This window comes from Streptopelia decaocto, assembly GCF_964273445.1.
Source record: "Streptopelia decaocto genome assembly, chromosome: 7".
Classification (NCBI taxonomy): domain Eukaryota; kingdom Metazoa; phylum Chordata; class Aves; order Columbiformes; family Columbidae; genus Streptopelia; species Streptopelia decaocto.
The window spans coordinates 360632-388497 of record NC_138661.1 but is presented as its reverse complement, the minus strand read 5'-3'; the positions used below and the strand labels follow the sequence as shown (position 1 = coordinate 388497).

Sequence of the window (27866 nt, the reverse complement as noted above, 5' to 3'; positions counted from 1 at the left end):
GCTGCCAGGGATGCAGCTGCCAGGGATGCGGCTGCCACGGGACATTCCTGCCACGGGACATTCCTGCCATGAGATGCTCCTGCCACGGGACATTCCTGCCATGGGACATTCCTGCCATGAGATGCTCCTGCCATAGGACATTTCTGCCATGGGACAGTCCTGCTACAGGACATTCCTGCCATGGGACATTCCTGCCATAGGACATTCCTGCCATGGGACGTTCCTGCCATGGGACATTCCTGCCACAACTCTCTCAGGCCAGCCGGCTGCCCTGGTTAGAGCATCCTTAGGCATCTGCTTGGGTTACACTGCCCTCAAGTACAAGCACATAGAGTGTGAAAATTAACTATTCTATCACTCTAATGGCCACAAAGCCCATATCAAACCTATTATTTGGCACCTGAGAATGCACTAACATTGCAGAGTTTAACTGTCTCATTTAAACATGATGACTGTATAAGTTTAATTAATATTAATTGTAGACTTTTCTTTAGAATACGCAGAGCAGCCGAAGCACGTCTGCCATCCTCACGTGGGGTCTTCAATTGCTATTGCCTATTGCTGTGTGTTACGTCCTTACATTATTCTGAAATTATTCTGTCCCACAAGGCACCACAATCAAACAGCAGGTTAAAGATGAGACCATCTTCCAGTCCCTTCACTGTGCACAGGGATTAAAGAGAACTGGAACAAACCATAGAGTTCACAGAAAATATGCCCAAAAGGCCTAGGAAAGGAGATGGCATTGTCGTACCGCTCACCAAGAGTTGCTACAGCTCTGTACCAGGGGTAGACCTGCTGGCCCCGCTCGCTGCCCCGTGGGCTCGCACCCCTGCACCCCGAGGTGCCGGCGCTGTGCCCGGAGCTCGACCAGGGCACGTTTACTGCACCCGGAGCTCGACCAGGGCACGTGCTGCTGCCAGGGAGCTCTGCAGGCTGCGCCGATGCCCTCGCTGCGCGGGGGCGCGGGGCTGCTCCCACATCAGCCGCAGGCTCCCCTGGCCCGCGGGTCACACCGCCGTGCACCCGCGCTGCCGGGACAGCACCCCGGGCACCGCCTGGGCCCGCCAGCACCAGCCCCAGCCAGGCAGACCCCGGCAGGAGCAGAGCGACCCTCCATCCCAGCACCTTCCTCCTCCTCCTCGCCCCCGTGGTGGGACCCACCAGGTGGCACCCGCGGGCCCCGGGCAGTCACCGCGAGGCTGGCTGGTGTACGGAGTGAATATTTTATTTTACACAACATAACAACACCGCGTTGTTGTTTCTGTACAGCATCTGCCTAAAAACAAAGGCAACACCATTGTCACGGAAAAGAAATATATAGTCTGACCATTTTTAAAAATAGCATTTTACTGATTGATCCAGAAGTGGTTATTCGTTAGTTTGGAGGAAATTTCATTTCCTTTATAAAAGGCTTTTTCTGTGAAAACTCTCTCTTGTGTTTTCTGCTAGTGCAGAACCAGGAAGCCAGTCCTAGAGCAGGGAAGGCACTGGTGCTGTTTCATGCTCTTTTCACCCCTTTATCTTGTTTTTCCTTTTTTAATTTTTTTTTTTTAAATCTCTGAATGTTGCCTTCGGTTTTGATATTAAATCAAATCAAATGAAAACTAAATAAAACCCTGTGTGCACTGGGTGGCTTATACAGAATCCCGCATGAACAAGCCATTAATCAGCGAGACAACAGTGGACTTCCAAATCCAGTTCCCCAGGAGAGGGAGTTTCACACAACGTTTGGTGATTTGTTTGTCATCAAAATAAAAACTAAAATTAAAAAAAAAAAAAGAAAAGAAAAGAAAAGAAAAGGTCACACAGTGCTTTCCAATATCCACTCAGAACTGGAGAAAGTTGCTTTTCCGCTATCCACACCAGAGCTGTCTGAGCGGACCAGCATCCCGTTCATGGACATGCTCCGCTTGGAGCGCAGTCCGCCCGCGGCCCGGGGCTCCAGCAGCTCGCCGCCCAGCGACAGCCGGCGCTTGGCTCGGGACGCGTCGGCCGGCAAGGTGAGGAACTTACTTGGCTTTGATTGTGCTCTTTTGTACGTGGGGGCCCCTGCGAGAGAGTCGGGGGGACGGTTAGCTAACTGCAGGGCAGTGGAGTTATTTCTGTTAGTGTTCTGGGACTCGATGCTGCTGACAGCTTCACTCTGCAGCTCGCTGCTTGGCTTTGGCCCCGGCTTTCGCTTCTGCTTCTGGGGCGCAGAAGCGCTGGAAGTCCAGGCGGGAGGCAAAGCGGAGGTAGAGGTGGCCGAGTCCTGGCTGGGGCCGCTCTCCGGCGGCTGCGTCGCGCCGTCGCTGGCAGCCTTGCAGCACTGGACGCCCTCCTCGTGCCCCACAGCCTGCTTGGACACCGACTGCGACAGCGCCCCGCTGCAGCCCTGGCTCTGCGCCCCGTTCGTCTGCGAGTACACGTTGCTGACCTTGGTGGCCTTCTGCTGCCCGTTGTTGTTACACACCTTGTAGCGGATCATGAGGATGATGATGAACACGAGCACGGAGGCCACGATGATCCCACCAATTATGATAATCATGGTCCCGCCCAGGAACTGGGACTGCATGAAGTGGCAGCGCACGTAGTCCTGCTCGGTGGTGAACTGCGTGCAGCCCACCACCCTGGTGGCTGTCAGCGAGGTGATCCCGTCGTCATAGATGGCCAGGACGCACAGGTCGTACACAGTCCCAGCGGCCAGGTTGTTGACCAGGAAGGTTTTGCTTGTGGGAGGTATCATTCTGGGGAGAAGGAAAGGAGTGTGAGTGACCCCGGCAGAGCCGCAGCCGCCGCGGTGAGCACCGCCAGGGCTGGGGTCCCCGCTGTGCCGCCCGCGGGGCTGCTCGCCGTGCCCACAGCGCCTGCCCTGCCTCGGGGCGCAGCAGTCGGCACCTGACGCCCCGAATGGCAGAGCCCCCTGTGAGAGCGACCGCGTCAAAACCTAAAGGAAATTACCAAGCAAAGAGAGTTTACAACAGTGTGATAGCTGTGACAGCGGCAGCACAGCACCTCTGCACTCCAGCACGCCAGCACGGACATGCCAGAAGTGCTGCGAGGAGCGTGTTTAACCAACACCTTTACTCTGTGTTTTCACAAAGCCGGGAGTGCTCAGATCCATTTAACTCATCTAACTTTACAACCTTCCTGCCAATCAGATTAGTTCAGAGGATTAGAGGTCCATTTGGATTATCTAAAAATAACATCACTCAACCTAATTTCTTTATTTGTGAGCAGAAAAGTGCAGGAGCGTTCCCGAGGCTCCCGGCGCTGCTGCGGGGCAGGGCGGCACGGCAGAGCCCGCAGGGCCGGGGTGGGCGGCCTTACCTGTAAACAAGGGAGTCATCGTAAGTACCGTTGTACTGGATTTGGAACATACGGATCCCAGGTATATTCCTCTGAAAATTGAATTTCAGCAGAACGGTAGAGGATGTTGCTTCTGCAACAACCACCTTCTTATCCTGGCTGACTTTAGTATCCCCGTTGCTACTGCTCGCGTTGGAGCCCGACTTGGTGGAAGTGGAGATGTCCGAGGAGCCGGGGTCGGGCTCATGGATGTGGTTCGTGCTGTTCAGCAAGTGGGGGAGTTTGATTATGTGCAGGTCCACCGTCTGCGTGGCCTCCCCCGCCGGATTGGAAGCAATGCAGGTGAAGGAGCCCGTGTCCTTCACCGTCGTTATAAGGATGTCGAGCGTCCCGTTGTCATACACCACCGACCTCGTCGCATTTGAAATCAGTTTGCCCTCAGGTGAAATCCAATGAATCGCCGGCTCGGGGTCCCCGCGGGCCTTGCAGCGCAGGGCTGCCCGCTGCCCCTCCAGCACCCGCAGCTCGTGGGTGTGCCGGGTGATGAGGGGCGGCTCGCACAGGAACTCCTCCTCGGGGATGGACCAGAAGTACCGGCCCGACAGCAGCGTGGGAGAGGCGCAGGTCTCCAGGTCGTCCTCCCTCGAGAGGCGCCGCAGCCACAAAAGCTCACAGTTGCAATGCAAAGGGTTCCCACCAAAGCTCAACGCGAAGGTCGAGGGGCTGATAATTCCTGAGGTTGCCAGTACCTGAGCTCGCTGGAAGAGAGGATCAGGCGGTAGCTTCTGCAGTTTGTTAGACGTGACGTCCAACCTGGTCATCTTGTGGAGGTGGGAGAAGGTCCCCTTAGGAATATGGTCAATCATGTTGTGGTCCAGACTGAGAGTGTGCAAACTGACCATCTTCTCCACTGCATCCCAGGGGATGGTTTCCAGATTGTTGTAAGACAAATCCAATTCCTCAAGAGCTAAAACATCATCAAAAGCAGTGGAAGAAATCAAAGTCAGCTGGTTGTTGTTAAGTATCAAGTGGTGAAGATTGGAGAGTCCACTGAACATGTCATTGGTGATCTTAGTCAATCGGTTGCTGTTCAAATGCAAAGCCCGCAAATTGCGCAGGTCGGCAAACGCGTGAGGTGTAATAAAACTGATTGTATTCCTGGACAGCGTCAGGTCCACCAGGCTGGTCATGTTGGCAAAGTCTTTCCTTTTAATGTTTGTAACAAAATTGTCTGCCAGCCGCAACTCCACGGTCCTCCTGTCGATGTTGGGAGGAACAAACAAGAGCCCTTTCTTGGCACAAAGGGTGGCAAGGTTCGGAGACAAAATCTGACAGACGCAGCGCTTGGGGCAGATCTGAGCTCTCACCGCTATGCCAATGAACAGCAGAAACAGAAGCAGTTTTTCCATTGTAGATCCGGTTCAAGAGCCTGTAAGCGAGAGCAAATGTGTGTTAGTCTCTGCAAGATAAGTAAATCCCACATTAAGCAAAGAAAAACTGCCTGTGGTTAGATAATGAAACTGAGGTTCAGGCAACAGTGTGTCATCCTCATCTTGTTACCTGATGTCTTGATCATTCTCCACATCCTGACATAAGAGCTCCTGTACTCCCGTTCAGAAGAAAAATGGAGAAATACATAAGATTGCACACACAGACATACACAGACACCCAGACACTTAATACAAACGACAAAGCAATTTGGGAGCAGCTGGTGTCTCCGCACACGGGGTCAGCGGTGGCTTTTGGGCCCCTGCTGCCAGAGCGCATCCTGCCGAGCAGCACCCAGGCACCGGCTCCCAGACACGCTCCCGACCTCGGCTCTCGAGTCACTTTGCCATCGTGCCGTTTACATACCAAAAATGAGGGATGTTTCCTGTGTGCTTTAATTGCTAAGCTAAAACTCTCAGCGACCTCTAAATCATGGCAATTCAATGGGTTTATAGCCATCTCCACTTAACATTTAAGCTCTTAATGCTATTCTCAGAATAAACTCAGAAGGAGCTAATTTTATGTCACTCAAAGACAAAAAATGCAAATAAAAAAAACCCACAACACCAAACAGGAAAAGCCCCCACAAAAACAGGGATCTAAATAAAAATGGAACATGGGCTAATTTTAGATCATCTCTGTTTTCCTGGCTGCCGCAGCCAGCAGCGCTGCATGCACTCTTCCCCCAGAAAGCCTGACAGTTCAATTAGCCTTATCTCTTACATCGCCAGATCGGGATCCTCACAGAGGATGGAAACAAGGACGAGAACAGCAGTGCCCACACCAGCTAAATTAAATCATCCATCAGTGACTACACCACGAGAGCCACAGCACCTGCTCCCGCGCAGCCCCGTGTCTGGTCCCCTGGTGCAGGCGGCGGGCGGGTGGATTGCTGGATGGTCCTCCAGGGAGCGGGTGGGTGGGTCGGTGGATGCTCCCCCACGGAGCGGGTGGGTGGGTGTGTCGGTGGATGCTCCCCCACGGAGCGTTGGGTGGGTGGGTCGGTGGATGCTCCCCCACGGAGCGGTGGGTGGGTGGGTCGGTGGATGCTCCCCCACGGAGCGGGTGGGTGGGTGGGTCGGTGGATGCTCCCCCACGGAGCGGTGGGTGGGTGGGTCGGTGGATGCTCCCCCACGGAGCGGGTGGGTGGGTCGGTGGATGCTCCCCCATGGAGCGGTGGGTGGGTGGGTCGGTGGATGCTCCCCCACGGAGTGGGTGGGTGGGTCGGTGGATGCTCCCCCACGGAGCGGTGGGTGGGTGGGTCGGTGGATGCTCCCCCACGGAGTGGGTGGGTGGGTCGGTGGATGCTCCCCCACGGAGCGGTGGGTGGGTGGGTCGGTGGATGCTCCCCCACGGAGCGGTGGGTGGGTGGGTCGGTGGATGCTCCCCCACGGAGCAGGCAGGCGGGTGGGGGCACAGTCCAGCTGAGAAGCACCTTCGTCTCTGAGGGAACTTGTGTAGCCATGGACCCCAGCGGGACTCTGCATCGGAAATGAAGCACTCGGCTCCCTTTGGGACTGATAGAACTATACGTGTACAGATCAGATTACTCAGACACATTATCATCCCAGAAATGTACTAATGAAGCTCATCTAAAACAAAATAAAGATTCACAGATAGCCGTAAGCAGGAGTCTTGAATTGTCATGGATATTTAAAGACATATAACGTGAGAATAATGACTGCTCCTACTGCCCAGTCTGTCCGTAATCCATCCACAGTGCCATGCAAAGTAAGAGGAGCCAACATAAAGTTGCAAAAAGGGTGAATGAAAATATCAGCCTCTAAACCCTGCTTTTCAATTTATGTTTTTTCTAATCCTTCTGGAGACTATGGGTTTTCATGACTACTGATTCCAGCTCTTAAGTCCACATTGGAGTAAAACAACAAAAACGAGATCTTTGACTGGGTATGGCACTGCAGGCATGGGCTATCACTGCTGGAGTGCTGGGAGCCATCCCAAAGCTCTTGGGCATATCTGGAGTGACCCCAGCCCACATGGGGCACAGCTGGAGTGACCCCAGGCCATGCAGGGCACAGCTGGAGCGACCCCAGCCTATGCAGGGCACAGCTGGCGTGACCCCAGGCCACGCAGGGCACAGCTGGAGCGACCCCAGCCCACATGGGGCACAGCTGGAGTGACCCCAGGCTACGCATGGCACAGCTGGAGTGACCCCTGTCCACATGGGGCACATCTGGCATGACCCCAGTCCACACCGGGCACAGCTGGGGTGACCCCAGGACACGCGGGGCACAGCTGGAGTGACCCTAGGACACGCAGGGCACAGCTGGAGCGACCCCAGCCCACGTGGGGCACAGCTGGAGTGACCTCAGCCCATGCACAGCACAGCTGGAGCAACCTGCACTGTGTGGGGCACAGCTGGAGTGACCCCACGGGCACAGCCACACCAGAGCCCCCCACCCAGCACCACCTGAACACCCCACAGGGCCCTGTCTGGCAGTGGGCTGTGACAATAAACTACCACCACCAGTTCTAGTAACAAACTGAGGTCACGTAAAGAGCTAATGAATTTGAAATTTCTGCCTGGAATTGATCCATGGGACAAGGGAATTAAATGTCATGTACACCAGGCTGTGATTGCTTCTTTTCCAGAGGTGTGGCTTGCCAGAGTTTTTTGCCCCTGTCTTCTTTGGGAGCAATGGGTTTTATGGTGCTTAGTGCAGCATCTGCTGAAGTGTCTAAGCTACAAAGGGTCATTTGCATACTGTGAATTACATAACACACGGAAGCAGCGGGATCCAGGAGACAGTAATTAATTAGCAAACGATTTCCACTGCATCTGATTCTGTTCAGATGGGAGGTGCTACACAAAGTCCACGTGCCGGGGAAACCCAACACACACACCAGGAGCTGCTCAGAGCCAGCTGCTGATACGGTGCCTGGATCAGACATAATCTGTCATCACTAAGGTCATGACAGAAGCTATTGACTGCCTTCCTACCCCTTCAGGCCTCGGCAGAAGTTGTGATTTTCAAGGTCTTTGCAAATGCAATTTCATGGTGGGAGAAAAAAAATAGTCTAGAAGGAGATGATATGCACCTGCTGAGGATGAAGGATGGAGAAATGGCTGGCACCAGTCACCAAAGGCATCCTGCAGCCGTGCTAAAATGGGTGCATATAAATGAAGATGCTGTGATATATAGCACAGGAGCTGCTAAAAGTACTTAAGCAGAGAACAAGGAGTTTCAATTTCACAAAGGTCAATGGTTTGTAAACATGCCTGAGTGTTCTGCTGAGTGGGAAACAAAGCACCTGAGAAAACATAAACACCGAGATGACAGAACCTCACCAAGAGCTTTCCCGGGGACTCTGCTGGCAGCCCAGCCGCTGCACGGGCCAGGACCACCGGCCAGGACCACGGACAAGGACCACCGGCCAGGGCCAGGGACAACGACCACGGACAAGGACCACAGACAAGGACCACTGGCCAGGGCTAGGGACAAGGACCACAGACAACGACCACGGGCCAGGACAATGGGCCAGAACCAGAGACAAGCACCACAGGTCAGGACCACGGACAAGGACCACGGGCCAGGAGCAGGGACAAGGACCATGGGCCCGGACCATGGACAAGGACCACGGGCCAGGACCACAGGCCAGGAGCACTCTTGCCCCAGCGGTGAGCATGAGGAGCTCCAGCAGCCACAAAGGCCTCTCACACCAATGAGGAGCAACATCTCCCGATATGGGCAGCAAGGAGCCCTCAGCCGCAAGGCAGCTCCTTCGACACCCAGCCTGCCTATGGCTTTGTGAGGAGGACAAGCTGGTTTGGTTCCCTGACGCTTGTACTGCCTGGTGTAGGACCGAGCAGGTTAATCACCACCGGGAGGCATGGTACGGAGGAGATAACTGTGGCACAGTCTTTGTTGAATGGCTTCAAACAAACACAGCTGCAGCCCCTCTGACCTCTGGGAATTTTGAAAGCCACAGGACATCAAATGGCGCTCGCTCCCGGCTCCTCTGGTGTGCCTGATGCTCAGGTGCGCTCTAGAGGTGCCGCCCCTGCAAACACCACGGCACAGCCGGCGCCGGGGCAGCTGGCTAATGAGCTGCTGCACCGAGCTGCTCCCATTTCCCTCCAGCCTTAAGCTGCAAACAATACGCCTGCAAACCAGCGCATTCTGGGAGGCAATTTTTCTCCCTGTAATGAGGTCTAAACTGGCAAGATTAAAGTGAACAATAACCATTATTTTAATTAAAGAGATTTCAAGAGAAAGCAGAACTGGTATCAGTAAGCTCTAGACTGATCCATGCGCCCGGCTGACATTGGAGAGCAAAGCTGCTGCTCTCGCACCGTGCTGGAAATGAAGGGTGAGGCGGCCCCTTCCCCAGCTGCAGAAAGGGGGAGCGGCTGGGGGTGCCGGCAGCAGCCGGACCCGGCGGCAGCGCTGGCAGCGGCTCTTCAGCAGGAGGTGGCTGAGGGAGCCACGCTGGGGACAAAACGCTGTCCCTCGGAGGGCCAGGGCCGGCACGGGACACTGGCACGGCAGCTGGAAGGAGCGCTGAGCACCCCTCGTCTGCTGCCTGCGCTCCTGGGGAAGGACTACACCAGCACATCCCACCCTCCGCAGCTCTCTGTGAGCAGCCACAGAGCCGGAGCTGGAAACTCAGGTTGGAGTGACCTTTCTGCCAAGCCACAAAGTCCCTCTCCAGTTCTGTCTGAGGCAGAACATCAACTGGTTTTCTCCAGAAAGAAATAACATGACCACAATGCTGCACTGTGGACAGCAAAGATGCAAACTAGAGCCTCCAGAGGCAGAGGATGCTTAAATCAGCAAGTAATGGCAGCAAGGAGGGCAAAGTAGGACAGAAGACGAGGTGCAAGGGGAGGTGAAGGTGAGTGTTCTCACACCATTGCAGTCCAAGGGCAGGGGACACTTCTGCCTTTTGGAGTTTGGCCCTTTTGTCCTGCCCGGGGCTGTGGAAGGAGGAGGACAGGTGGATCTCCCACCAGCCCACCGCGGCACGGTTCCAGCCCACCAGGGCCCATGGAGCATCATGGAGCCACACAGGAACCCTGCACAGGAGCAACATGCCAAGACACAACCATGGTTGCACCAGAGCTGCAGCAGGTCTGCAGACACAGCCACGGCTGCACCAGAGCTGCAGCGGGTCTGCAGACACAGCCACGACTGCACCAGAGCTGCGGCAGCTCTCCAGACAGGGCCATGACTGCACCGGAGCTGTGGCAGCTCTCCAGACAGGGTCATGACTGCACCAGAGCTGTGGCAGCTCTCCAGACAGGGCCACGACTGCACCGGAGCTGTGGCAGCTCTCCAGACATGGCCATGACTGCACCAGAGCTGTGGCAGCTCTCCAGACAGGGCCATGACTGCACCGGAGCTGTGGCAGCTCTCCAGACAGGGCCATGACTGCACCGGAGCTGTGGCAGCTCTCCAGACAGGGTCATGACTGCACCAGAGCTGTGGCAGCTCTCCAGACAGGGCCACGACTGCACCGGAGCTGTGGCAGCTCTCCAGACAGGGCCACGACTGCACCGGAGCTGTGGCAGCTCTCCAGACATGGCCATGACTGCACCGGAGCTGTGGCAGCTCTCCAGACGGGCCCATGACTGCACCAGAGCTGTGGCAGCTCTCCAGACAGGGCCATGACTGCACCAGAGCTGTGGCAGCTCTCCAGACAGGGCCATGACTGCACCGGAGCTGTGGCAGCTCTCCAGACATGGCCATGACTGCACCGGAGCTGTGGCAGCTCTCCAGACAGGGCCACGACTGCACCAGAGCTGTGGCAGCTCTCCAGCGCCTGGGCCCACTGTGGTCAGTGTCTCCACGCCCCAGCATCTCCCGAGGCTGGCAGAGCCACCAGCACACAGCACTGTGCAGCCGGGGTCCGGCGCAGCAGAGAGCAGCGCTGGCAGCCAGAACCAGCTCAGGGACCCCGACTCCGGCTGCCCTCAGCTTTGGTCTGGGACAGTGTCACCTGAACAGCTGAGATAATGAACAGTCATTACTTTATAGCAGGACAAAATGCCCACTCTGTCAGTATATTAACTTCTTAATTGCTTTTTTAATCAATTAACCATTTACTAAATTGGCACAGATAAACTTCTGAGGAAGAGTGCAAATGTCAACCTGTTAGAAAAAATACAGTGTTCCCAGGGGAAGGGATGGAGCTGGCAGGTGAGAGGCACGGAGCACACAGAGGCCAACACGAGCGCTACACCAGGAGCTCAGGAGGGACGCTGGCGCCGCCGGGCAGAAGCCAACCAGCACTTACTGGGCATGACGGACACGTCCCCTAAAGCCAGGGCTGTGAGACAGGGACTGACCCCACTGCTCACGTGGGACTAATGGAAACAACAGGTACCAGTGTGACTGTCACCGGCCACTGCTACCGCTGAGAGACACCGGCACAGGGTTTGAACCACCCCTCAGCGTTCCAAACACATCCCACCACTGTCCTGGCACGTGGGTGAGACAGGACAGCTGGGGCTGCCCTAATTCCTAATGGCTGGCTCTGGCATATTTCACAATATATCCTACCACACTTCATTGTTGAGGTTTTCAAATAGTTCACAGAGTTGCCAGCAGATTTCAAGCACACATGCAAAAAACCTTCCACATGGAGTTGGTCAGCTGTTTCAGATGTTTTCATTTATAAATGTACATGCAGATCCACAATTACTTACTAGTCCTCGTGACCTGAGTCTCCCAGTTTATGTTCTCGTGGCTTTGAATAGGCAGCAGCGATCACGCTGCCTCAAACGGCCAATCTGGTCAGACCCTCCACTGAGGGCTTTGAAGTCCCTGCTGACGGACCACCAGAGGAAGGGACCCACAAGCACCCGTGTGGACAACTGCGCTGACACGGACGTGAGGGGAAGAACTGGCTATTTTGGGTGTGCAGCTCCTCACCCACCTGGAAAAACACATAACAGCCCAAAGCAGCTTCGGGGGTTTGCTGTGGCACAAGAAAGGCTGCATCTTGGGCTCTGTCAGAAGGACACTAAGCTCGTTACTACTGTTAATTTTACACATTCCTCAGTTGCCTGTCTGCCCTGGAAGCAGCCAAGCAGTGAGGGGCTGTCACATTCCCGAAGAGAATCGAGAGACAGCCGGGACGGGTGTCCCGTGCCCGAGCACATGGACCACCCTGACCCAGCCCTGGAGAAGCACCAAGCGCTGGGGTGTGGAGGGACAGGGACACTGGTGGTTTGCAGTATTAGAGCTCAATTGCTGCAAAGTCACCTGGTGAGCACCGGTGTCGCGAACGGGAAACACGGGATCTGCCACACAAAATGGGATCACTGGGACATCTCATCCTGCGCTTTGATGCTGGAAGCAGAAGGCAGCCCAGAGCAAACATGACCGTGCAGACATCACCCCCTCGCAGGGACAGACCCAGCCCTCCTGCGTGTTTTTAACCTCCACAAGCATGCCTTGCTACGTGGGACATGATTATCTCTGCCTACCACTGTTGATTTTAAAATTACTCATCCCTCCTCAATTCCCATCCCCTGTTTGGTCACTGGCCTCAAAGGGCCTTCATGTCTATCATATTACAGTCCTGCATCCCGGGTGTAAAAACCTCTCTCGCCTCATCACAGCTGTACAGCTGATTCAGGAAATAATGTGAAATGATGTAAAGGAAATGCAGGTGAAGGCAGAGCCCTCCACAGAGACAGAGCCACTGAGGTGGGCAGGACCTGTCCATCCCAGCCCCGCTCAGGCGCGGTGGGACATCCAGGGCCGTGTCCTGGGATGTCAGGTCCCTCCCAGCAGCGCCAGCCTTGCCCAAGCGGGCGCCAGGTGAGAGCCGGGCTCAGAGCGAGCGCCCCGGGAGCACTGCCGCTTCACACGGGGTGCTGCATCTCCCACCACAATCTATACTGTTCCTGGAAAGCCCTGCTTCGGGATTTGTGCTCTGTCTCATCTGTCTTCCACACAATAAAATGTTCCAGCTCTTACCCTTGCAGAGTGCAGCCTACAAACATGTCCGTAAAGCTCCAAAATTTAGGAGAAAAGCAGAATAATTATCTTTTATTTGCCTCTAAACCACTTCATTTTAGAATTGTTTCATGTTGCCTGAAGCAGACAACGCTCAAAATGCCAAGTCGTCAAAGAGGTAGAACTAACGGAGGGTTCCCTGCCCAGCGCAAAGGGAGCACGGCTCCCGGTCACAGCCGAGGGGCTGCCAGCAGGAGCCAGGGACACGGACACCGTGCGGACACCTGGTTCCTTCACTTCTGCTGACACAGCTCTTTGTGTGCCGCATCTCACAGGGGTGCTGGAGCCGTCCCTCAGCACCGCCGGGACACGGGCCGCACCAGCAGCTGCGCCCTGGTGACACCGGGGTGAGCGCAGGTAGCGCAGCAGGGACACGGGGATTTCCGGGAACACGGTTTGTTCTCCCTTTTCATTCTGCTCCCCACTACTCCCCCCAGACTGTGTCTCTCACACACATGCGTGTCCCAGCAAGCTGCTCTGAACACGCAGGGACTATCACCCTCGCCACCAGCTGCCTGCCGCGCACCGACAGCAGCGTGACCAGCCTGTCACCGCGAGTCCCCTGCACCGGGCAGACAAGGCACCAGCACGTGTCCTGCACGCTACCTGTACACTTCCAGCATGCTTCCTGCATTCTTCCTGCACACTCCTGCATGCTCCTGCACGTTCCTGCCCACTTCTGCACACTCCTGCACACTCCTGCACGCTTCTGCACACTCCTGCATGCTCCTGCACGCTCCTGCACACTCCTGCATGCTCCTGCACGCTCCTGCCCACTTCTGCACACTCCTGCACACTCCTGCACACTCCTGCACACTCCTGCACGCTTCTGCACACTCCTGCATGCTCCTGCACGCTCCTGCACACTCCTGCATGCTCCTGCACGCTCCTGACCACTTCTGCACACTCCTGCACACTCCTGCACACTCCTGCACGCTTCTGCACGCTTCTGCACACTCCTGCATGCTCCTGCACGCTCCTGCACACTCCTGCACACCTGCTGGCTGGCGCGGCCCTGAGCCCATGGCCACACACGAGAGCTATTCACAAGGCAACTCAGTTCCCACCATCGCCAGCTAAAACAAATGCATTTGAAATGCAATGAATTAAATGCTGAACAAGTCCTAGAGGAAAGAGAACTCCGACACGCGGGGCTGCGGCACAGGCAGCTCATTAGGCATTTGTATCGCAGCCGAGGAGCCGAGGGTGATACATGGGATGACTCAACGCGGCAGCGCAGGAACACGACTGCAGCTCTGTAATTTATTAATAGCTGTGCCGTGAGAAGAACGAGCTGGGCGGTCCCCGCAGCCCCTGACGCGCACGCCCCGGCCCCCTGCAGCTATTCACTGGGCACTCGGCCCCTGGTTTCAGGTGCTTAACCCCTAGAGGAAATCACCTCCTGGCTTCATTTGTACTTATAAAAGGTAAGGGAGCCATTCCCGCTCCCACCTGTCCAGTGTAAAGCCCCATGCACTATGTCTGTAGTTGTGTAATTACCCTGGGCTCAAGTCACTGCAGCTGAGAGCCTATTTTGGTTTTTTTCATTGCATTTCCTCCTTGTCATTGCAATAGAAAGTCTTGGCACTACATCCTGGTCCAGCAGCAGAGTTCCCTCCCAGTGAAGAACCAGCTTCCCAAGGCAACTCCAAACCAGCGCACATTAGTAATTACCAGCCAACAACAGACTTACCACCTGGATTGCCCACCACCCTCCATGATTTCCCCCTCGCAGCTGGTGTAAGCGCACGCTAACAGAACGGCCCAGCCGGGCTGCCTGCGCGGCTCCGGGCTGGCAGAGCCACACGCACAGCTGGGCTCACACACGCTGCTCCTCTGCCAGCCCCTCTGTGAAAGGCCGTGGTTAATCCCCTCCGTTTCTGTATGCAGTGCAGGAAACAGCACGAGCAGCCGCCTTGCGACCCCCGCTGCCACCAGCCCCGTCCCCTCACCCGAACAGCCGAGCTCTGCCGAGGGGCTCTCACCAAAACTCCCCAAGCTCCTCAGCAAACAAACATTGCGGTTTCAAGTCAGAAACACCAAGCTATTGCACTTTCCGGCTCCTGAGGTATCGCCGTGCAAAATACTACACCAATCTCCTAAATGCCGACTGTAACATTGGCATTAATTGCGCAGCTTAAAAACGCGAGCAAACCTAAGTGAATAGTGAATAATTGTGAGAACTGTTTAAACAAAATAGCTTTTAACTTATCAAAACATTGGTGTTGAATTGGAATATAATGGTATTTTCAAAACTAAGTGTTTTTACAACACTGAAACACAACACAAACATGAAGGGATTTGCTTTGACATTCTCTGCCACCAAGTGTGCGGAGCGGCGCGTTCCGGGCGGTGCGGCAGCGGCTCCCGCGGCCGCCCAGCAGCCGGGGCTGCGCCCGGGGACAGGGCCAAGCCCTGCGGGGGCAGGAGGCTCCTCGGGGCCACCGCCAGCCTGGAGCCCCTCCGGCGCCAGCCTGCCCGGCACAGGCGCCCGACGTGCCGCGTGGCCAGGCTGCGGCCACGGGTGCACTCACCTCCTCACACGAGCATCCCGCACACCCCTTCTCGGGGTCCGCACCCAATCCCAGGTATCCAGTAATGGTGAGCAAACGGGCCCCGGGCAGTCAGGGGGGTGTGCAACTTCCAGTTACTGCAGTAATGGTGGGCAAATGGGCCCCAGACAGACAGGGGGATGTACAAGCTGTCTGACAGCACCTGCCACACAGTCTTCAAAGTCCCTGAAATTATCCGTTCCTGACCGCCATCGAATGTCAGTACAGGATGCCCAATGTTGACAATTTCTAACTTACTGCTGTGATTAAAATGTAACAATATGTTTCCCAAGGTTTCCTTTACCAAACAAACACCAAGGTTTTCACTGCACCGACACCTGCGTTCCCCGATGGGCACCAGCCCAGAGACCGAAAGGGGACGGGTGTGAAGGGGACCCAGGGCTGCAGCCGAGCCACCCTGGCAACCAAACCCACGTGCAGCTGGATCCGGAGAAACCAAGAGCAGAGGCACAGCACCACCCAACAGGGAGGTGCCAGTGCCTCCTGTCACAGTAGAACTGGGGTGTTGGCCATAAGTGGATTTCCGAGCCTGAACAGTTTGTGGACTCTATCAAGCGCTGTACAAGCCACTCATTTCTTCCACTGCCTCACTTCTGCACAGTCTACAAAATTAAATGAAAAGTAAATTAACAATGATTTATTCCAGATGGACATTTATTACCCCAGTAATAATATCTTGCAATTGTTGCAGGATTAACTGAGGCCAATTCTTTTTTTAGTCACTGTATACTCACATAAACATATAGTAAATTAAACGATCTAAAACCAGACGGGCATTTATTACGGTTGCCCCTACAGTTGCCTGAACATCGCTTGTGGATGTGAGTCATAAAACATAAGCTGGGTTTTAAGTTCTAAAGTTTAATTTAACATCAAGAAATACTGGGTACAAACCATAGATCTCTCTTCTGAAAGAATACCTATTTAGTATTTAGGTCTGGCCTGTTAACTGGTAAATCAAAACAGATGTGGTCAAATTAGCTGCTGAAATGATATAAGATGTGCCATGTCTACAGCAGCCTTGACACTTCAAAGGCAAAACCAAGGAATCGCACAGAGATAAAACATTTTCATCACAATAACGAATGATGTGCTCTGGCAGAAAACATGTAATAAAAGAAGGACAACAAGAGCTGAAATGGAAATTTGTTTTGCAGAAGCCAAGAATAGTAAATGATTTATATGCACTTATTTTAATTTATTTCAGGCTGAGTGCAATTTATCTAAAGTCATCAAAAATTAATAGGCCATACAGAAAGGAGTTTTAATAAATTCAAACTTAGGGGCATACAGCAAGTACATCTCTTCTCAATTGCTATTAGCACTTAACTATCTAATTAATCCCCACGTTATCTTGCCTGGAAGCCCAAGCAATCCCCCTTCGCAGGATGGGCGCTGACGGCTGCGGCCCCGGCTCCCGGCACAGCCCTCGGCACAGGGAGGCGGAGGGTCCTCGGGGCTTTGTCCTGGGGACAGCACCCAGCAAAGCCCCTGGCAGGCCCGTGCTCTGCCCACACCTGCCCACACCTGTCCACACCTGCCCGCACATGCCCACACCTGCCTACACTTGCCCACACCTGCACACACCTGCACACACCTGCACACACCTGCCCACACCTGAGCACACCTGCTCACACGTCTGCACCTACGCACAACTGTCTGCACCTGCCTGCACATGCACACACCTGTGCACACCTGAGCACACCTGAGCACACGTGCCCACACATGTCTGCACCTGTCCACACCTGTCCACACCTTCCCACACCTGTTCACACCTGCCCGCACATCTCCACGCCTGCCCACACCTGCGCACACCTGAGCACACCTGCCCACACATGTCCGCACCTGCCGACACCTGTCTGCACCTGCCTGAACATGCACACACCTGTCCACACCTGCCCGCACGTGCCCACACCTGTCTGCACCTGCCCACACCTGCCTTAATCTGTTTGCACCTGCCCACACCTGCCTGCACCAGCACACACCTGCCCACATGTGCCTGCACCTGCCCACACCTGTCTGCACCTGCCCACACCTGCCCACACCTGCACACACCTGCCCGCAGCCTCTGGCTGCCCCGAGAGCGGAGCCCCTGGCGCTGCTCCCACCTGAGCCCAGACAGCTCCGCTCCTTGCTGTCCTGGAGCCACACTAAAGCAAGCGCAGCTGAAAGCTGACGCTGCCCTGGGGCGCAGGTCCGTGCACAGAAAGTGCTTTGGAGACCGAGGCTGAGCTGCAGAGACAAGGCGGGCGATGCCCGGATCCAGCACAGGCTGGTGCAGCCAGCGAGGGGACGCGGCTCCCAGCGATCGCTCCGGCCACGCACGGAATCTCGAAGCGGAGCTCGATCATGGAGCGAGCCTGAAACAGCTCGAACTGGAACACGAACTTGCGGCCCACGCGAACACAACTGCAGCAGGAAACCCGTGGATCTTGGTCTGTATTTAGGGCCAAAGGAAATCAATGGGCTTACTAAAAGAAGTATTTTCCTTCACCGACCAAGGATGACAGCTTCAGTGAAATACTGGGACCCATATTTTTTAAAACTTCAGATACATCTGTCAGGGTTGGGCAATTTCACCTAAAAGATAAACTTTCAATGTGCCATAAGGGAGAAACTATTTTTTCAATCTTCCCTTTGGCTCACAATCTGCTGCTGGGATTTTTTCAGGAGGTAGTGCTCTGCACACTTGAAAACACTGATGGCTCTAACATACATATTTATGGTTTCCTGATACAGGGAAAAACAACAGAAGAAAGTAATGATAAGCTGTACAAAATGTTAGCAGAGCTCTGGAAGCACAACAGACAGTAAACTGGGGAACGGGCAGAGTCAGAGGAAACACAGAAACGAAAGGGTTACCTGGGCAGAGGTGCTGAACTGCAGCCGCTTGCCTCGGTGCTGTCTGCCAGGGATAGGTCAGGACAGCACAGAGATGCTCAGCTACAGGGATGGTCTGCCACAGGGATGCTCTGCCACAGGGATGCTCAGCCAGAGGGATGGTCTACCACAGGGATGCTCTGCCACAGGGATGCTCAGCCACAGGGATGGTCTACCACAGGGATGCTCGGCCACAGGGATGCTCGGCCACAGGGATGCTCGGCCGCAGGGATGCTTGGCTGCAGGGATGCAGGGCTGCAGGGATGCTGGGCCACAGGGATGCTCACCCCAGAGAGCACAGGTCAGGACAACAGGGGCACCAGGGGGTGATGACCATCCCTGGGAAACAGAGACTGCTGAGAGACAGGCTTTGGAAAGAGATGGGAGACAAGTAACCTCCTATTTCTGATGTAGAGAGGAGAGCTATGAGACTGAAGTCTCAGGGATAACCCCAGAGAGGAATCGGGAGCTGAGCTGGACAGCAAGAGGTGCTGAGCCCCTGTAAAGCTGGGAACACTCCAGAAACAGGAAGGCAGAGCGTCCAGGCAGGAGCAGCTGCCGGGCCGGGTGCGGGAGCGGGGCTGAGCGCGGCCGGCGCTTTCGGGAGCAGGAAGGGCAGGAGATCCCAACTGCTCCACATGGCCAGGTCTGCGGGAAGAGCCTGTGGTGGAAACAGCGAGGCCACGCGAGCAGGAGGAGAGCAAAACCAGCGGGGGCTGGGGGGAGAAGGATCTGGCCCAGGAGGAGCTGACGGCACCATTCCCCCCAGATCCAATCATGTTTAATTTTTCTATCCATTTTCATTAGCCTTTTCCCATTCTTCTGGTTCGTCCACAGTGTTCCAGGATTTGTTAAAAATAAACCATTACTGTCTCAGTGAGCTCCTTGGCCAATTATTTTAATACTCCTGGGTACCAGTTATCCAGTTCTGCCACTTTTAAAATGCCTTACTTAAACTGTCACATTTTAACCTTTTCCTTAGTTCCTGTAAAAGTAGAAAATATCTCATTGTCTCTGTCAGTTTGCATCTCTCTGCTTCTTTGCGAATGGCAAACAGAAATAATCACTGAAAAGTTCTTTCTCTTCTGCGTCACCCTTGATGGTATTTCTCTCTCTGCCTACAGTTAGGCCCAGCCCAATGACAGGCTTTTATTTGTTTCAAAATATAATTCCCCCTCTGCACCTGGTACCTGACCCAAGGATATTTAACATTTTAATTAGAAAACTTCCACTGACCTCAGAAGATGCCCAGGCACAAAAATAGTCCCTCAGCATGCGGAATTGTTTCTGGGGAGCAGGGCCGAGAATTAAACCTTTGGTCTGGCAGAACCACAGCTCAGGAATGGCTGCAGAGAACGGCGGCTCCGGCGGCACCTGCTGCCCTTCACCCCACGGGACACCCTGCGCCCCCCAGCCCTGCGCTGCCAGGAGACGGAGCAACGGGGTCCCGCCACCCCGGCTCCTCCGGAACCCTGAAAGCACCCTGGCCCCTTCAGCACCGCGAAAGCTCCCCGGCTCCTCCGGTGCCCAAAAAGCTCCCAGTTCTGCTGGCACCCCAAAAGCAACCAGCTCCTCCTGCATCCCAAAAGCTCCCAGCTCCTCTGGTGCCCCAAAAGCAACCAGCTCCTCCTGCATCCCAAAAGCTCCCAGCTCCTCCTGCATTCCAAAAGCAACCAGATCCTCCTGCATTCCAAAAGCAACCAGCTCCTCTGGTGCCCCAAAAGCTCCCAGCTCCTCCTGCACCCCCAAAGCTCCCAACTCCTCCGCCGCCCGCCAGACCCCCCGCTCCCAGACAGCTGCTCTGGGCCCGCGGTTTTACACTAGTGTTCACCTAAGCAAGCGCATCATTATTTTGTGTGTTAATTGGCCATTTCTCCATCCTCTGTTGCTTCACACTAATAAACCATGTTATTTAGGCTACTCGGGGCAGTGTCGACACAAGTGCTCACTGGTGATGAAGCACTGAACTTTGGCTGATAAAGAAAGCCTACAACGTAACATGAGGCTATTTCCTTTAATAAACCACAGCTCAGAACTTGCAGAGACACCGATCACTGATGAACAGCATCGCTGAAACGTACAGAAGCTGTACAGTCATTATTTTTATGACCTTACCTCATCTCTGAGTTACAGTTTTGAACAGTTTCTGAATCTAATTATCACAGATCATTCTAATTAATCAGGGAAGGGCTGACAGAACAGGATCTTTTTGGTTTTATTCCAAAAGACGGATCAAACACCTTGTAGGATGGAAAAGGTAAAATACACAAAGCAGGTTTCCCTTCAGCTGGACAAGATCAAAAATACTTTACACAGGTTTTTCGAATAAAAGAAAAATAAATCCTTAGCTGTTTTCAAAACTTGCAACCCAAAGGAGCTATTCTGAAAGGTCTTTTCCCTCCTTTTCTACATCTTAGTATATAAAGAAGATACCATCAAATCTGCAGCTGAGATCCAGTCAGTTTGCAGATTTTATAGCTATCTCTTCTGTGCCAGATAATTTAATGGGTCTCTTGGTCCTAATGTTCTTAACTCAGCAATGTGTCTGAGCATTTTAGATAAGAGACATACTTAAGGCTCTGGCAAAGAAGTTTAGATTTTAATTGCTGCTTCAAAAATTGATCAACCATGCTGCTGTCACAAGATTTCTGTTAAACTCGTGAAATGAACACTTGATAAATGGACACCTCCACCCCCCAAACCCATCCATACCGTAAGTTGACACTAATCCTGGCTTCAGCCACAGCAACGCCTTGCGAGGGCTGCGCACCTATTCTTGAGCCATAGTTGAGCCGCCCCAGCTGTGGCCAGATGTGCGGCACCCCAGTGAGGAGCCAGGCCGGGCCCCGGCTGCCCCGCGCGCCCCGGCCACGCCGCGGGTTTCTCCCGCTGGGCCCCCATCCCCGCTTTTGGTAGGAGGAGACAGAGACCTCGGGAGATCCTAAGGGCCTTTTCCCATCTCTTCCCACCCCAACCGCGCTCCCGTTGCTCGCGGGAGCAGCGCGGTGCCCCCAGGCCAACAGGAGAAGGCAACTCCTGCATTACACCAGGTGTGAACAAAACTAGCGGGAATTGCCTGCAACCTGCACTTGCCAGAGGAGCAAAATCCTTTGCCAATTTCCAAAGGGGAATTCATCACACAGAGCACGTCCCCGGGTGCTGCCCGCTCCACCGCCCCGCACGAGCCTTCCCGCTCCGCACGGTTTTCAAAGAGAAATGAAGATGAATCCATGCAGATCAGCAGCGGCTCCACAGCCTGCAGCCCTGGCCATGTCACCGTATCAGACAGCCACAGAACCCCCTGCTCCACCAGCCCAGCGATTTCCATCTGGAGTTCGGGCATGCTTTAAACTTCTGTGTTTTCCATTGAATACATTTAGGTATAATTCCCTCTTATCTTAATTAATATCAAGAAAATTACACAGTTCCTTTTTCACAAAAGGAGAAAGAGCAGCATTATGTGGGAAAATGCTAGTAGAAACGAGAAACCTCAAACTTCTACCCCAGGTAAATTAGCATGACTTTAGTGAAGCTAATTGAGTTATCCTTAAATTATGCACGGAAATCAAAGGCGGTACTTTGCTGTCCCCAGAATGTCCTCTTTAAAAAGGCATTGCTCCTCCTCATTCCGAGGCTCCTGGGCACAGGAATGCGTTTTCCGTGGTGTGGTGCACGTGGCACCGCGCTCACCGACCCCAGCACCGCGCCAGAACGGAGCCTGACGAGAGGAGGCGGGAGGACGCGCCGGGGAGCCCAGAGGGCTGGATGTGTCCCCAGCACAGGGAGCAGCAACCGCCACCACTCACACGCTCTCCAGGTCACATCCCTCAGATCTACATGGGGGTGACAGACGGACAGACACCCCGAGGAGCTGCTCCCCACAGCACCTGCAGCGCCAGCTCCTCAACCAGCAGCTGCCGGGGGACCGCAGGGGGAACCCCTGCCCAGAGGGACCCTCTGCGGGTTTGGGACGGGTACCAGCCTGGCTCATCCTTTGCTGTGGCAGCGCATCGAGAGGAGTGAGGGGACAGTCCACACTTGGAGATTGCGCAGATTTTTCATTGTTTTTCATCTGTTCGTGTTTGCTACAGCAAAACGGGAATAGAGTGTCCCCACCTGCAAACCCCCAGAGCTGAGACAGGTGACGAGGGGGATTTTGCTAGGAGTTCATTAACTCTTGCTTCACTATGAGCTGAACAAGAATCAACCTGTTCTTCTTCAAAATCATTACAGGGGAGGCCGAACACCCCAGACTGCGGGGGACGGTACCCCCGGGAGTCCCCACAGTGCCAGTGGCACCAACAGGACAGCACAGCGGTGCTCAGCACCACAGAACCATAGAGTCATTTCGGCTGGAAGAGACCATTAAGATCACCGAGTCCAACCATAACCTAAATTTTATCACTAAAGCACGTCCCTAAGAGCCTCACCCATACACCTCTCAGACACCGCAGCGCGGTGCTGGCACCCGGCTCCACACCACGGTCCCACCAAACCATCGTCCTGGGGCAGGCCGTTCCAGAACTTGCCCCAGATGTAAAAAAAAGTCATCGGACTTGAAACACTTTGAGTGGAGCATTTTGTGCTCCAAACAATGACACTTTTTAGCATAGGAGTTTACTCAGAAAGCTTCCAGGGAGCTTCCCAAGGCTGCCAGCTCCCACCGGACCAACCTCCTTTGGAAACCACGCCGGGAACGCGGCACTTCCCGCGGCCACCCTGAGCCTGCCCCCATCGTTTGCCAACGTTGCAACTTCTGTTGCTGATTGTTGCTTTCTTCTTGTTTCATTGTACTAAAGAAAGCAACAGAAAAGCAAAAGCAACTGACGCCTCCTGTTGCACTGAAGGCTGAGATATGCAAATACTTTTTCATGCGCTTAAATTCTGGTGCAAAGAACTGATGCTGATTGAATTTCTTTTAGTAAGAAAGCCTTTTACTGAAATAATTTTTTTTATAAGGAATCCAAGACTTTTTTTTTCAATTTTCAGCTTTGATATCAAAGTTCTCCCTTTTCTCTCTCTTCTGCTCTCTGCTCTTCTTCAATTTTGTAACTAAAAATGAGGTGGGGGAGACGGGGAAAACCAAAACACGGCGGTTTTCCCGCACGGGGCCAGGTAAGGGCAGAGCAATGCCGCGGCCGCGCTTCGGTGCTCACAGCACTGACAATCATTTCCAAGTTAGTTCGCCACTCAGCAGTTCAAGTGCCACTGATTGTGTGAGTGCCGTAATGTTACATCTCTCCCAGAAACACGACTTTCTTTCAAGTCTTTTGAAAGATATATGCCCTCTACTTATGGCACTTAGGCTTTATAGTCAGGATTGCACATTTCACTGATATGAAAGACTTCTTTGCGGTGATACCGGTGCCACATCCGTTCCCCCGGCGCTGGCCAGGCGTGCAGCGGGCGGGAGGCTGGCACCTCCCCGGCCGCATGAGCCTCTCCAGCCGGCGCTGCGGCTGCCACAGACACCTTCCAAGTCACCCAGCTCCTCAGAGCTCCGTTCCTACTCACAAATCGCTCTTCTGGCAGTTTCACCTGTGTCACTGCACGCACCCAGAGCAGCCACAGTGCCCCAGGACCCATCGGAGGCAGCAGTGACAGCCCGGCCGGCTCCTGAGGTGACACCTGGACACCAGGTATGTCCCTGCGCCAGCACCAGGACCTGCTCGGCTGTGACAGTGACAGGCCATGAACAAGCACCGGGCAGCAGCAGCAGCAGCCCAGCGTCACCCTGCCGCTTCGGGTCAGCTGTGAGCAGGAGAAGCTGCTGGAGGCATCAGCAACAGGTCCATTGCCACCCCGACACCATGGGTACCCCCAGGAGCTGCTGGGAGAAGAGCAGCCGCAAACAGGCTGTGTTAGAAACGGCAGGCAGGAGAGCGCTGGGAACACCACTCAGGAAAACAGGAACCCTTAAGGCATGAAAATATTCCCTTTGAACTGAGAGGGAGGCAGAGAATGCCTGCGATGACCTGCTCCAGCAACCTGCCCTGGTGCCCACGCCAGCCCTGGGGACTCGACCTCACCCGTCCAGCGGGGGCTGCGGGGTGCCCCGGCCCTGCAGAGCCGCCGGGCGCTGCGGCCGCGGCACGGGGGGAACGCGCTGCACAACGCGGGGCTGGCACCGGCAGCACAGGCGCAGTCTGGTCTGCCAGGCGCTGCTGTTTAGAGATGACATAGGGGACAACGTGTTTGCTACCCAGCAGTGCAGCAGAGGCACAGCATAAGAGTGCACACCGCTAGGAAGGAGTATTGCAATGCTTCACTCTGCTTTACCCATTCAAATTAGGGGAATGTACTTCTTTGCTATTTGCAATCAGTTAAACTCTCATTTACATATGCACCTGGAAAAACAAACAAACAAATCCCCAAAGCACAGAGCAATATCTCCTAGTGACACCCCAGCAGCCTGCCTTTCACACAGTCTCTGAATGAGTTCTGACTGTCCTTACTGCATCTTCTCAGTCTAAAGAGCTGTCTTTATGTGCAATTTCCTTCCGACATATTGACACTCAGCACATGCACCCACCACGGCACAGCTGGAAATATATTGGAAAAGACTTTTCACAAAGCAAAGTGATTCCATTTTGAAGCCTGCTGCCCCTCAGTAACCGAGTCTAATGAAAGAGCAGAGCAGCCCACACTCGCAGCGGAAGGATTCAGCACCAGCCCTGTCCTCTGTGATAACACACAGGAATACATTGATGTCATGTGAAAAGTGGGCACTGTGTGGGACACAAGCATCATCACCTCCGCAGACACGAGACGTTGTGGCCCAGCAAACGGGAGGTTCCCTGCCAAAGGATGCGCCCTGCAGCCTGGCTGCCAGGGCTCCAGGACAGGGACACGGGAGCGCGTTGCCCCGACAGGCACTGCTGCATCCCAGGACACCCCACCATGCTCACCCTCCTCCTCCTCCCACAGCATCAGCCTCACCAGGCTCAGGACACCCAGCAACGCCGCAGGTGAGGAGGGCTACACAACACCCCTTCCCTCCCTCTTGCTCCAGGCCACCCTGAGACAGGCGGCTCAGCCTGCCCACTGCCCCAGCCCTGCTCCACACGGCTCTTGGCACCCGGGATCCTGCCCTGCTCCCCACTGCCAGCCTGCCCGGCACGGCTGACCCGCCGGGGTCACGGGTCAATGCAGACCTCCGTCACCACTGGATGGGACAGCACTGGTGCGGCATGGGCGCACTGAACCCGCTGCACTGACAAAACGTCACCGAGCGGGGTTTCGGGCGCCTTGGACCCTGCCCCTGGTTTGCTGCTGCGAGTGCAGCTGCTGCTCGGGAAGTCGCATCAGCCTCCCGGGCTGTCCAGCCCGGACCCGCAGGCGGTCCCTGCCGGCGCAGGCTGCCGGCGCCGTGCTGGCTGCTGCTGTGCTCGCTGTCACTAACACAGATAAAGCCGGTCCGAGAGTGCTGGGAAGGAAGAGCTGTGTGGGCGCTCCACCACGCCAGAGGAGCGGGGAAGCCCCGCTGTGCCACGGTGACCGTGGAAGTTCCCGCCAGCACAGCTCCCGTGCAGCCGGCAGCCCAGCCACGGCCACCCGCTGCCAGCCCTGCTGGGGTCCCGCTGGCCCCCTCCTCACCCAAAGCCTCGGCCACGTTAACCCTTTGGGCACACGAGCTTGTTGGTAGCAGGTGGGGAGCAGAGCCAGGGTCAGCTCACTGACACAAGGCGTGTGGCCACACAGCCGCCCCTCAGCCCTTAAGGTCAGGCTCAGTGTGCTGAGCACCGGGAGTGAGAGTCCGGGGCACAGGGACTGAGCACACCTGGACAGCTGGGCACAGGAGCTGTTGCCGACCAGCACAGCTGGAACCCACCAGCACAGCTGGAACCGGTGCTCTGACAATGCAGAGAGGAAGCTAACATTTGCAAGAATGGTAACATCGATTCCACATCAAGTCAGGGATGTAGGCATGTTGCTGTTTCCATTCCTGTCCTCGTTTGCTGGGGAACTGACTTCCCTCCATTGTCTTTTTCCCCTTCATTAACTGGTAACAGGTCTCCTCCCCCCCAGCCTCTCCAACTACCATTAACTCATTCATACGCCATTATCTTGGCTGCACGAGTGTCGGCTGGTAATTGGGAGCACCGCGGAGACCATCGTTCCCAGATGCCCAGAGGTGATGTATTTGCAATTAATTCCATGATGAAACAGCATTCATGCATCAACATGAACTGACACTTAGAAGTATTTAGATATCATCCTACTGCAACATGATTGTATCATATTAGTGCACAAACTTCTTTATGGGAATGAATGCCATGTCAAAGTTACAGCCTTAATCAACCGCACATCTGAAAGGAAGCAGCAGTGCACAGGTAAAAAGAAAATAAGACTTTGCATCACACAAAGATGGGGAAAGGACAAAAGTCAGGACAGCTGATCACTGCCAGCACATGAAAGCTCACACCAAGTGTCGGGGGGAGCTGCTGGGCTGCAACTGGCCACAGAGCCCAAATCTTGTAATTCTGAGAGGGATTTGAAGAAGCTGCCTGAGCTTCATGGGGAGAAGCAGCACCCGGGAGGTTTAAAGCGCTACAAATATCGTAACGGAAGGCATCAGTCCCAGGAAAACAAGGCTGCTGTGACGGGTGCCCACCAGCTGAGTGTTCAGGGCAGCAATGCCCCGGTGCCCGTCGCGCCAGCACTGGTGTCACCAGTCTGGCCAGCGGTGCCTTCCCGGGGACAGGGGCTGGGAGGGGGGACAACCACACGCCCCTCCTGCTGCCCTGAACTGCGTCTGCTGGGAAAGGCACTGAAAGGACGATGCCTCTGCTGGCACCAAAGTTGGGAAACTTGCATTTTAGCCTTCATCTTTGAAGCCTGGTTGCCATGGATACCACAGCACGGCCTCACCGCAACTGGGAAATCAGCATTAATTTCCCCCTGCACCCAAAAAAGTACATGCTTTTCTCTGCAACGGGTTTTTCTATAAGAATCAGGACTTTACGATGTAATATCTTACTAACAGTCAGGATGGAAACAAAGGCTTTACTCCCCTGGGAAGACAGGAATCGGTCTGCTGAGGGCTCAGGATTTCCCCTGCCCGGCGGTGGGTGAGGACAGCAGGGGCAGTGCAGGGGGGCAGGATGAGGGCAGGATGAGAGCAGGGGGCAGGATGAAGAAAGGGGGGGAGGATGAGGGCAGGATGAGGGCAGGATGAAGAAAGGGGGGGAGGATGAGGGCAGGATGAGGGCAGGATGAAGGCAGCGGGGAGGATGAGGGCAGGGGGCAGGATGAAGGCAGGGGGCAGGATGAAGGCAGGGGGCAGGATGGGGGCAGGATGAGGGCAGGGGGCAGGTTGAGGGCAGGGGGGAGGATGAGGGCAGGATGAGGGCAGGATGAAGGCAGCGGGGAGGATGAGGGCAGGGGGCAGGATGAGGGCAGGGGTGCAGGATGAAGGCAGGGTTGCAGGATGAGGGCAGGATGAAGGCAGGGGGCAGGATGAGGGCAGGATGAGGGCAGGGGGCAGGTTGAGGGCAGGGGGCAGGTTGAGGGCAGGATGAAGGCAGTGGGGAGGATGAGTGCAGGGGGCAGGATGAAGGCAGGGGGCAGGATGAGGGCAGGATGAGGGCAGGATGAAGGCAGTGGGGAGGATGAGTGCAGGGGCAGGATGAAGGCAGGGGGCAGG

The 27866-nt window shown here is 55.0% G+C and overlaps 1 protein-coding gene across 2 annotated transcripts in view; it reads right to left on the bottom strand.

The window, feature by feature from the left end:
• The window catches only part of LRFN5 (leucine rich repeat and fibronectin type III domain containing 5), a 45839-nt gene that overhangs the window by 4646 nt on the left and 13327 nt on the right, over positions 1-27866 (bottom strand). Inside the window, exons 2-3 of one of the 2 annotated variants that reach the window (XM_082058777.1) lie at positions 3313-4720; positions 2017-2729 (exon numbers count right to left, since the gene is read on the bottom strand). In XM_082058777.1, coding sequence (XP_081914903.1) covers positions 2017-2729; positions 3313-4700 — 2101 coding nt within the window. In that variant the 5' untranslated portion in view covers positions 4701-4720. Of the gene's footprint in view, positions 1-1220; positions 2730-3312; positions 4721-27866 lie in introns of those variants that run through there. The other variant, XM_082058776.1, reaches the window with a different exon arrangement.